General features: G+C 39.3%; 1 protein-coding gene across 1 annotated transcript in view; it reads right to left on the reverse strand.

Moving 5' to 3' along the window:
• Window positions 1-2,278: 2,278 nt before the first annotated feature.
• Window positions 2,279-12,726, reverse strand: part of MYLK3 (myosin light chain kinase 3) — a 51,266-nt gene continuing 40,818 nt past the window's right edge. The window contains exons 10-13 of the mRNA XM_061138439.1: window positions 9,678-9,806; window positions 8,233-8,385; window positions 7,175-7,307; window positions 2,279-6,030 (exon numbers count right to left, since the gene is read on the reverse strand). Of these exons, the coding sequence (XP_060994422.1) occupies window positions 5,971-6,030; window positions 7,175-7,307; window positions 8,233-8,385; window positions 9,678-9,806 (475 nt within the window). The 3' untranslated portion in view covers window positions 2,279-5,970. The remainder of the gene's footprint in view (window positions 6,031-7,174; window positions 7,308-8,232; window positions 8,386-9,677; window positions 9,807-12,726) is intronic.

Raw genomic sequence — 12,726 nt, forward strand, 5'->3', positions numbered from 1 at the left:
AATTCCCAACACCCATTTATGATTAAAACTCTTCAGAAAAAAAGGGCATAGGAGGAACCTACTTCAACATAGTAAAGGCCATATATGATAAGCCTACAGCAAACATTATTCTCAATGGTGAAAAACTTAAAGCATTCCCCCTAAGATCAGGAACAAGACAAGGACGTCCACTTTCATCAGTATTATTCAACCACTTTCACCACTATAGTTCTGGAAGTCCTAGCTACAGCAATCAGAGAAGAAAAAGAAATAAAAGGAATCCAGATTGGAAAAGAAGAAGTAAAGCCCTCACTGTTTGCAGATGACATGATACTGTACATAGAAAACCCTAAAGATTGTATCAGAAAATTACTAGAGCTAATCAGTGAATTTAGCAATGTTGCAGGATACAAAATCAATACACAGAAATCACTTGCATTTCTACAATGAAGTAGAAAAATGAAAAATCAGAAAGAGAAATTAAGGAATCAATCCCATTCATCATTGCAACAAAAAGAATTAAATATCTAGGAATAAACTTACCTAAGGAGATGAAAGAACTGTACACAGAAAATTATAAGACACTAATGAAAGAAATCAAAGATGACATAAACAGATGGAGAGATATTCCACGTTCATGGGTAGGAAGAATCAATATTGTGAAAATGACTATACTACCAAATGCAATCTACAGATTCAATGCTATCCCTATCAAATTACCAATGGCATTTTTCACAGAACTAGAACAAAAAATTTCACAATTCATATGGAAACACAAAAAGACCCCAAATAGCCAAAGAGTCTTGGAAAAGAAGAATGGAGCTGGAGGAATAAACCTTCCTGACTTCAGATTATACTACAAAGCTACCGTCATCAACACAGTATGGTACTGGCACAAAAACAAAAATATAGACCAATAGGACAAGATAGAAAGCCCAGGAATAAACCCATGCATGTATGGGTACCTTATTTTTGATGAAGGAGGCAAGAATATACAATGGGGCAAAGACAGCCTCTTCATAAATGATGCTGGGAAAACTGGACAGCTACATGTAAAAGAATGAAATTAGAACACTTCCTAACACCATACACAAAGATAAACTCAAAATGAATTAAAGACCTAAATGTAAGACCAGAAACTATGAAACTCTTAGAGGAAAACATAGGCAGAACTCTGGATGACATAAATCAAAGCAAGATCCTCTATGACCCACCTGCTAGAGTAATGGAAATAAAAATAAAAGTAAACAAGTGGGACCTGATTAAACTTAAAAGCTTTTGCACAGCAAAGGAAACTATAAGCAAGATGAAAAGACAACACTCAGAATTGGAGAAAATAATAGCAAATGAAACAACTGACAAAGGATTAATTTCCAAAATATACAAGCAGCTCATACAACTCAATGTCAGAAAAACAAACCAGCCAATCAAAAAGTGGGAAAAAGACCTAAACAGACATTTCTCCAAAAACATACAGATGGCTAACAAACACATGAAAAGATATTCAACATCACTCATTATTAGAGAATGCAAATCAAAACCACAATGAGTTATCACCTCACACCGGTAGAATGGCAATCATCAAAATGTCTACAAACATAAATGCTGGACAGGGTGTGGAGAAAAGGGAGCGCTCTTGCACTATTGGTGGGAATGTAAGTTGATACAGCCACTATGGAAGATGGTATGGAGATTCCTTAAAAATCTAGGAATAAAACCACCACATGACCCAGCAATCCAACTCCTAGGCATATACCCTGAGGAAACCAAGATTGAAAAAGACACATGTACCCCATTGTTCATTGCAGCACTATTTACAATAGCTAGAACATGGAAGCAACCTATATGTCCATCAACAGATGAATGGATAAAGAAGTTGTGGTACATATACACAATGGAATATTACTCAGCCATAAAAAGGAACACATTTGAGTCAGTTCTGATAAGCTGGATGAACCTAGAACCTATTATACAGAGTGAAGTAAGGCAGAAAGATAAATATCATATTCTAACTCATATATACGGAATCTAGAAAAATGGTACTGAAGAATTTATTTACAGGGCAACAATGGAGAAATGGACATAGAGAATAGACTTATGGCCATGGGGAGAGGGGAGGAGAGAGTGAGATGTATGAAAAGAGTAACATGGAAACTTACATTACCATATGTAAAATAGATAGCCAACGGGAATTTGCTGTATGGCTAAGGAAACTCAAACAGGGGCTCTGTACCACCCTAGAGGGGTGGAATGGGCAGGGAGATGGGATGGAGGTTCAAAAGGGAGGGGATATATGTATACCTATGACTGATTCATGTTGAGGTTTGACAGTAAACAACAAAATTCTGTAAAGTGATTATCCTTCAATAATAAATAAATTAACTAAAAAAAATTGAACAAATTGGGCTACGAAGTTTTGCCTCATCTGCCATATTTACCTGGCCTCTTGCCAACTATCTTCCACTACTTCAAGCATCTCAACAATTTTTTGCAGGGAAAACACTTCCACAACCATCAGGAGGCAGAAAATGCTTTCCAAGAGTTTGTCAAATCCCGAAGCATAGACTTTTATGCTACAGGAATAAACAAACATTTCTTGTTGGCAAAAATGTGCTGCTTGTAATGGTTCCTACTGTGATTAATAAAGATATGTTTGAGCCTAGTTAAAACGATTTAAAATTCATGATCTGAAACAGCAATTACGTTTGTACCAACCTAATAGTTGTGGGGTAGGGGAATTGCCTTAACATAGTCTTGTCCAAATGCTCTCCTAGAGCTGAACTCCTTTACAATTTTTCAACATATTCATTCCCCAGCAATGGAAGCTGTCTACTTACTGGGTTCATATATTCCAGTGCTGTTGTAAAGATTTTTGGAAGCTCATTTCTTTAACAGCTCCTCTTGGCTTATTTAACTGATTAAAAAATGTTTTATCATTAAAGTTTTCAAACGTATACAACAAATATATATCCCTTTACTAGAGGAAAATACACTGATAGCCCACACTGACTACTCAAACCCAACAGTTAAGATTTTGCCGCACTTGCTTCACTATGCCTCCCTTTTTCCTGAAGTCATTTAATCCACATTATAAACACATTACTGTTATCATACCTCACAATATTAATACAAATAGAAATTCTATCATCAAATATACAATTTAGAATTAAATTTCCCTAAATGTCTCTGAAATATCTTTATTTGCTCAAATCAGGGTCAAGACAGGTCCACACTTGACAAGAGGTGGCTAATTTTTAATTATAAAAGCAATACATGCTCATTGTTAAAAAAATTCAAATGATTCAGAAATAACGTGAAAAGTAGAATTCCCTCTCTCCCCATCACCCAATTTCCACGTTCCACTGTTAAGTTTCTTGCATAACCTAGAAAAATTTAACACATATATAAACATGTCTTCACAAATAGGATAACACCATATATATGTTCCATAATTTTTTCATAATAAAAATCAGTACATCAAGATCTATTTTTAACAGCTATAAGGCAACCTCCTATACGTATGTGGCAAATTTAAACTCATACTGATAATCACATGCAGGTTGTTTTCATTGGGCCATTTTGCTACAGTAAATGTCATTTTGCATACGCCTCTGCCCACTTGTTCAAATATTGCTGAGGGATAAATTTCTAGAAATGGAATCGCTGGGTGAAAGTGTGGGCATGACTTTTATTTGGATTGGATACATATTCATCAAGAGTGAAAAATCTTGTTTTGCCCACACCCCCACCAAATCTGATAGATAAAATGTGGGTCCTGACTACATGTCAGATTTCCTCTGCCAAGCAGTTTTCTTTCTTTTTTAAAAATTTTATTTTGTATTGGATCTCTCAGCAGTTTTTAATTAGAAATAGTTAATACCAGCAAAGCGTCAGTCTAAAAAAATTTTTAGTTAAGTACATAGCAGAGAACTAAAAATATCCAGAAAATTTTTAATAATATATCCAGAAAATTAAAGCTGCATAAAAGCTCCCTCACATTTCAAATAAGGGAGGCTAACTTCTGCAGTAACTCTCACTTGTGTGGGTCTGGCCTAAACAAATCCCTCAAAGGGACTTTGGAGAAAAGTTGTTTCTTTAGGTAGAGAATTATAGCATACAAGGGAAAATTAAAATTTGATAACTATCAGATTTTCCCTGGATCTGTCCTGTCATATAGAAGCCACAAACCATATGTAGCTAAATGCACTTAAAATGTGGTTAATGAAACTGTAAAACTGAATTCTTAATTCCTAATTTTTATTAAATGTAAAAATACTAGAAAATATTTAAGATGCTTTGAATACCTTGAGTATGTGAGTATATTTTTCCACAGTAAATTTTATGAAATTTAAATACAAATTATGTCTGATTAAAAACCTAGAATCCAAACTGACATGTGTTTTAAGTATAAAATACACACCAGATTTTGGAGACTTAGTATGAAAAAAAGAACATAAAATAGCTTATCAATAATTTTTATAATGATTATATATTGAAATGTTTAATATATTATGCTAAATAAATTGTTGAAATTAATTTTACCAGATTTTTTTAAAAGAGAATCTATCACACATTTTAAAATTATGTATTTGACTCATATATTTCTGTTAGGCAGTGGTGTTCTAGATTAGAATAACTAACTGGGGAGACTCCATTTTTCTGGGGAGAAGATTCATAGCATTCCCCACCAACGTGAAGTCTATGGAGGGGAAGAATAACCATACTATAGATAGAACTATAGATATCCTCTAGCTCCTTCTGAGGCTGCTTTCAAAACACCTTAAAGCATTTTACTAAGTCACTGTTACTGGCCCATGAAAGAGAGATTTCCAGCAGCCATCTCTTCTGATATTCATCCACTAGCCAGTCAGCTTGGAGCAGGCCGAGGTGTGCCAGTATTGAAAATCTTAGCTTCCCAATAGGCGTGTTCCAGAGGAACATTATAACCAAAGAAATGCATCGGGAGGATTAATCTCTCCATCTTTTGCCCCTCTCCCCACACCCATGTCTTCTACTTAAAAATAAATAAATAAATAAAAGTATTATGGGACAAAAAATGTGAAACTGTTGCACGGCTAATTAAAAACTAAAAGTAAAAACTGCTTACCCAAGAAGGTCATGGGAATACCATGAAAATCAAGTTAGCAGTGAGGAAATTAAAAGGAATATTTACTTTTGAATAATAAAGCATTCCTTGTTACTCATTTCATGAAGTTAGTTAAGTGATGGTTCTATCCCCATAAAGCAGGAGGAGAGCAGTTTTCATTTGATTTCTCACAGTGCATCATTTCTGTTTCTCTCAGAACGCTGAACACCATTGCATTCTCTTTTCACATATTACATATCTCTTTTCACATATTACCTATCAGTTCTCAGACTTACTAGACCATAGATTCATAACAGAAAGACAGGTTAGGATGGAGGCTGCCCGTGTCAGGACACGGCAGAATTAGGAGAGGGTAGAGGTATGCATGTTTTGATTCTTGAAAGGGAGTACAAGCTAAAACAAGCTTGAGGATCTCTGCCCTAAATCTACATTGCTTCACACTAGAGCAACAAATGTAGTACAAAATGTCAGCTCACTTTTGAGTAAATCAAAACGCTAGGAATTCTTTGAACTGGAGGAGGTAACACTGACTAACATGCCCTGTGTGACAGTCCACTGGGTTCTTTAATCAAAGTAAGCTGACTTTAAAGTTGACATTAGCAAAATAGGAGCTTTCCTACCTACTACTTAAAGCATGCCTATACTTATCACCAAAAGTAGGTACACTTGAAAAGTAACCACAGCATTTCAACTCAGTGATCTTACAAGGCAGAAAAAATTCTTAGGTCACTTTCTTACAGCCACTTTTCATCCACAAGGAAGGCAACAGTCATAACCTTCTTGAAACAAAATAAGTAGAAAGCCAGATTATTAGGAATCTTCAGTTATGATTTCACCATCAGTCCCAGTCATTTCGAGGCACATGGGTGCAGCAGAATTGAGGATTAGGGACAAGTTGGAAATTTCCTTAACCTGTTGGCAGCAGTCACCACATAGAAGTGTTTCTTAAGCAGGGGAGAGGAAAAAAGAGGAGGGAAGCACATTGTTAGACCAATTACTTTAAGAAGAAACAATAAAAGGACTAGCTTAAGTTTAGCCACTTGAGTTTGTTTAAAATTGATAACTAAAGGGGAAAAGAAGATTCTAGCAAAACTATAGTAAAACAGTCACATGACTTTCGGGGGCATGTCTGGAGCAAGTCTGAAGCGAGAAAATATGTTCTCCTGCCCTTCTCATGTGAAAAATGGAGCACTCTAGAATGGTATTTTTTACATTGTAATGCACAACCCACCAGTGAGTCATGAAATCAAATTCATGGAGCATGATTGGAAAATTTTTAATGAAACGAAATATCATAGAGTAGAAAATATCAGAGCTCATCATACTCTGTGGAGTAAAAGTCACAGTATTTTTGTCTCACACATGTGTGAGTATACATATACTTGTATGCTGACTTTATTGAGGATCTAAGCCAACATCAAAATATTGGAAAGTCACTTCTCTGAGGGACAATTGTTTTTAAGATACATTTTACAACCATGGTTCCAAACAGTTCTGTCGTAAACAACATTATAAAGCTTTTAAAGCCTAACAGGGCTTCCCTGGTGGCTCAAATGGTAAAGAATCTGCCTGCAATGCAGGAGACTCAAGTTGAGTACCTGGGTTGGGAAGATCCCCTGGAGAAGGGAATGGCTACCCACTCCAGTATTCTTGCCTGGAGGATTCTATGGACAGAGGACCCTGGTGGACTACAGTCCATGGGGTCACAAATTGTCGGAGAAAACTGAGTGGCTAACACTTTCACTTCTGGGCTTTCCTAGGCCCTCTTTCTGAAATGTGGAGGAATCAGCCTCAAACTACAGGCAGTTAGTTCTGATCACTTCACTGCAATGGTCACTGGGAACATATGTTCAAACTTCACGCTGTCATTTCAAGTGTTCACATAAGTATGAATTAAATGCTAGTTTTATGCCAGTCATTTTTGGTCTGAGGCATTTTTTTACTCAAGGTAATAGGTTTTGACATGAGGCTTTTTTCTCCCTAAATAATCTATTTAGAATCAAAATGTAAGTAAAAAACTTAGTACATTTCTTTCACAGGACATTTAAAGAAAACAAACACTGTGTTTACTAAAAGAAAAATAGATACCTTCCATTTCCTCTGAGCCATGTATTTCTGCAGCAATAGTTGGGATTTGAGATGAACTTTCGATTTTGAAGCTTTAGCAGGCAAATTATTCAGCCACTCATGTTTCAGGCACTGTGTGGCACTCATTCTGCAACTGTGAAATCAAACAGCAGGTGAGACTTTTAGCTGGGGCTGCCTTTTCTGGCTGTCCAAAATCTGTTCAATTGGTAGGAAGCTGAGTCAGTGGAAGAGATTAATCATTTGGGCAGATTCATGCCACATACTTAAAAAAAAAAAATCCTCCTACCTAAAATTCTCATCCTTAAAAGTGCAAGAATATCATCAGCAAAATGTTCCCAGCCCTCTATGGAAGATGTATTTCCCAGTGATTAATTACCATCTCCCAGAGTAGAGCTGGGGAATTGAGGCAGAACAGAAGGGGGGACAGGTGAGCCTGGAATTGCTCTCAAGAAGTAAAAGAACTTCACAGAGAATAATGTCAACTTGTTCTTCTGAATAGAAATATTTTTCATCACACATGACTTTTCACAGTCAGGAAGAAACAAAACAGTCATGGCCAGGGAATGAGAGCTACCTCAGAGCCCGGATCTTGCGCCTTAGCACTTGTAGTTATTCCCGTATGTCTGAGTATTGGAAAACTCAGTGGTCCAACCCATGACCTTGATAAACCTACCGAAAAGTAAGTAGGTCTTCATCTCTAAGAAATAATGTTTTATGTCTTTTATTCTGGGGAATAACAACTGCATATCTCAACTTTTTTGCCTATCAAAAGTGATAACTTTGAAATAGGCCTAATTTGTAAATATGGTCCTTTCTAAAATTCTGTCTAGATTTTATGATCCTAGTCACTTGTTTCTTAATTGATTTCCTTTGTCTCTTTCCCTGTTATCTTTTTTTCCCAAAGAAGTAGCAGACTAAGAAATCCTGGACAGAACTGGTCTATAGGACAAAAGGACCATTCACTTCAGCAGCCGTGCCCAGTACAGCCTGATTTCCACAGCATCCAGATGGATGGTCACCATCAGAATGGATCATGGGTGATAAGCAATAAAGGGTACCTCTTCTCTTTGACCAGCAACCGAGAGACAAAGTCCTTGGCCTCCTCTGACAGCCCTTCAAAGGTATCAGCATCAAAATCCCAGTTACAGTTCACAATGAAATTCATGGTCTCTGCGTCTGTTTCTCCTAGAAATGGGGACAAACCACTGAGTCTACAGAGGAGAGAAAGGACCGTCAGTATGTGGAATCCACGCCTGCCAACACACATTGACAAGACAGAGAAGACTCTTACAAGGTCAGCAGAACTAACCAGAATCAAGAAGGTTCAAAAGAAAAGCACCCCTGTTTGCCTCTCCATAGGAGAAATCCACAGCACTCAGTAGAGGAAGTGGAAGGACTGGGAAATTGATGGCAGGAAGGGTGTTGGAAAAACTCCCTTATTATGCTCACTACATTCCCTCTTGTTGTTGTTTAGTCGCTCAGTTGTGTCCAACTCTTTGCGACTCCATGGGCTGTAGCCCACCAGGTTCCTCCATCCATGGGATTTCCCAGGCAAGAATACTGGAATGGGCTGCCATTTCCTTCTCCAACATTCCCTCTTACCCTGAGTAAATTGGGACCCAACCCAACATGCCCATCTGTCATGTACATTTGACTGAATTTTAAAATAGCTTGGCATGTCTCAGAGACTACCCAGGTCTCAGAGGCCAAAGGAAAACTGGCTTTACTAGGCTCATCTAGAGGAGGGCAAAGAGACAGGACAACCTCACTGGCTGGCCTTGGGCCTCAATATTCCCCCCGGTGCAGCGCACACACAAAGTACCGGAAACAGTTAAACCGTAATAATAAGCCTGGGGGCAAAGCTTGATTTTGTTGTGCCCCTGAGGAAACGGCTGAGCGAACTGGAGAGAGAGGAGAATGTTTAGTCTGTGGTCGGCTCGCCTCTCTGCCCACCCTACCTCTACTTCCTCAGCCCAGAGAAAACGGGGAGCAGAGGGACAAGGCTAGCAGACGCGCGAGCTGAGCCCCGCGCTGTCGGCCGCTCGCCTCACCGCCTCAGTGCGCTCCAGCCCCACCTGGACCGCAGCACCTTAATTTCCTCACCAGAGGGCGCTCTCTCTAGCGGAAGCAGATTTATCAACCCAGAGGTTTCAGGGAATTAATATCTCTGGGACCAGCCCACTAGCAACAACTGATTAGAGCCAGTGTATAAATACTCCGACTCCCTCCCCCCTCAGCTGAACTAGCTCTCAGCAGGTCCCACAGTGGGTCCCATGTTCCTCACACGATAAACTGCAGTTACCCACAGTGGTTACTGACTCCACAACACACAGTTTGCTAGTTCCCTTCCTTCCCCATTTCACTTCCCCACTCCTTGGTGTTTCTCTTGGGGACATCTCCCCAGTAAACTCCTTGCACTCAAATTTTTGCTGCTTCTAAGGATACCCAAACTAAGACAAATGACCTCCATCCCCAGTGGGAAACGAGGCCCCTGGGCACTCACAGCATGTAGGTGATGACTCCCACACTCCACATGTCCGTCGGGAACGAGACAAACTCATAATTGACTACTTCTGGGGCCAGGAACTCAGGAGTGCCAAAGTTCACCTTCAGCTTTTCCCGAGGCTTGTATCTGGGGAGGAGGGGTGCAGAACACAATGGGAGTGAGCTCTGAGAGAAGCTGGGGATGCCAGGCTAATTCTTGTTGGGAGCTAAATACTCCTCAACCCTGGTGTCAGCCGTGTTTTCTAGACCTCACATCCCACCATGTGTGGTTCACTGAGAAATCATCACACCCTCAGGCCCTAAATGCAGACTTTCCTAAGTCACTGGGGAAAATAAGAAAACCACAGTCTTCCTCCTCCAGGTATTTGCAATCTGAAATGGAGGGAAGATCCATATATCTTATTTGGCCTATAGTCACATGAATGAGGGCTTCCCTTGTGGCTCAGCTGGTAAAGAATCCACCTGCAATGCGGGAGACCTGGGTTTGATCCTTGGGTTGGGAAGATCCCCTGGAGAAGGGAAAGGCTACCCACTCCAGGATTCTAGCCTGGAGAATTCCATGGACTACAGTCCACGGGGCCCTAGAGTCAGACATGACTGAGTGGCTTTCACTCACTCACTCACTCACATGAGTGAGCAAAAACTGGGTATAAACTGTGTGGGGAGCACTGCTCTATTGTGCAACATGGTTAAAGGGAAGATGGCATGAGTTATAGAAAGAGGCAAAATGTTCAGCGTCACTGATCATCAAATCAAAACCACAGGGAAATACAAATCAAAACCACAATGAAATAGTACCCACACCATCAGAAAAAAAAATAGGAAATAGCAAGGGTTGGCTAGGATGTGATGAAATTAGAACCCTTATTAGTGGAAATGTAAAATGATGCAGTTACTAGGGAAAGCAGTGTGGCAGTTCTTCAAAAAACCTTTCTTAAGAACTACCATATGATCCAGGAATCCTGCTTCTGGGTATATATCCAAAAAAATTAAAAGCAGCGTCTTGAAGTCATATTTATACACCCACTTTCGTGGCAGCAGTATTCAAAACTAGCCAAAAGGTGAAAACAACTCAAGTGTCCATTAACAGATTAATGGATAAACAAAATTTGGTATATGCATACAATAGAATATCATTCAGCCTTAAAAAGAAAGAAAATTCTAACACATGCTGCAATTTGGATGAACCTCAAAGACATTACAGTAAGTGAAATAAGCCAGTCACAAAAAGACAAATACTGTATGATTCCACTAATATGAGGTTCCCAGAGTAGTCAATTCAGAGACAGAAAGTAGGATGACGGTTTCCAGGTGCTGGAGGCAGGAGGAAAATGAGGGGTATTTGTTTAATGGGTATAGAGGCTCAGTTTTACAAGGTAAAAGAGCTCTGGAAGTCAGTTGCACAACAATATGAACATAGTTAAAGATGCTTGCTCCTTGGAAGAAAAGCTATGACAAACCTAGACAGCATATTAAGAAGCAGAAGACATCACTTTGTTGACAAAGTTCTGTATAGTCAAAGCTATGGTTTTTCCAGTAGTCATGCATGGATGTGAAAGCTGGACCATAAAGAAGGTTGAGTGCTGAAGAATTGATGCTTTTGAACTGTGGTGTTGGAGAAGACTCTTGAGAGTCCCTTGGATAACAAGGAGATCAAACCAGTCAATTATAAAGGAAATCAATCCTGAATATTCATTGCAAGGATTGATGCTGAAACTGAAACTCCAATACTTTGGCCACCTGATGCAAAGAGTTAACTCACTGAAAAAGATCCTGATGCTCGTAAAGATTGAGGGCAGGAGGAGAAGGGGGCAAGAGAGGATGAGATGTTGGGTTGCATCATCAACATAATTGACATGAGTTTGAGCAAACTCTGGGAGAGTGTGTGGGAAGTGCTGCAGCTGGGGTGCTGCAGTCCATGGGGTCACAAAGAGTCAGATACATCTGAGTGACTGAACAACAACTGTAACTATTCTTAATAATTGCTAACATGGTAAATTTTGTGTTACATGTATTTTATAAAATTACAAAAAAAAAGATTAGAAAAAGTATTCTGGACATGAAGTTTAAGGGAGACTAGGAAGATAACTGATGGCTGCATGGAGAAGTTTGATTTTTGCTGAATGGCAAAAGTTGATTTTTAGAATCATTCTTGAAAGAGAAGAAAATCCCTAGCTAAAATTTAATGAGCAGCAACAAAGGTGTCCTTCAGTTGGTGAGTGGATAATATAAGGTATGGTACATCCAGACAATGGAATAGTATTCAACATTAAAAAAAAGAAAAGAAACAAAGAACCATCAAGCCATGAAAAGACATGTAAGCGTGCTAGGTCACTTTAGTTGTGTCTGACTCTTTGCGACGCTATGGAATGTAGCCCAACAGGCTCCTCTGTCCATGGAATTCTCCACGCAAGAACACTGGAGTGGATTGCCATGCCCTTCTACAGGGGATCTTCCCAACCAGGGATTGAACCCACGTCTCCTGCATTGGCAGGTGAGTTCTTTACCACTAGTGCCACCTAGGAAGCCCTGAAAGGACATGGAGGAACCTTAAAAGCATATTGCCAAATGAAAGAAGCCAGTCTGAAAAGGTTACATACTGTATGATTCCAAATATATGACATTCTGGTAAAGGCAAAACTATGGAGACAATAAAAAGATCAGTGATTGTCAGGGTTAGGGAGTAGGAAGGATAAATAGGTGGAAGCACAGAGGGTTTTAAGGGCAGTGAAGATACTCTGTTGATGAATACATGCCATCATTCATTATTTGTCCAAACCCATTTGTTGTTGTTGTTCAGTTACTAAGTTGTGTCAGTCTCTTTGTGACCCCATGGACTGCAGCACCCCAGGCTTCTCTATCCTTCACTATCTCCCAGAGTTTGCTCAAACTAATGTCAATTATGTCAGTGATACAACCCAACTATTTTATCCTCTGTTTCCCCCTTCTCCTCCTGCCCTCAATCTTTCCCAGAATCAGGGTCTTTTCTAATGAGTCAGCTTTTGCCATCAGGTGGCCAAAGTATTGTAGCTTCAGCTTCAGCATCA

Source organism: Dama dama, chromosome 4 (genome assembly GCF_033118175.1).
Source record: "Dama dama isolate Ldn47 chromosome 4, ASM3311817v1, whole genome shotgun sequence".
Classification (NCBI taxonomy): Eukaryota; Metazoa; Chordata; class Mammalia; order Artiodactyla; family Cervidae; genus Dama; species Dama dama.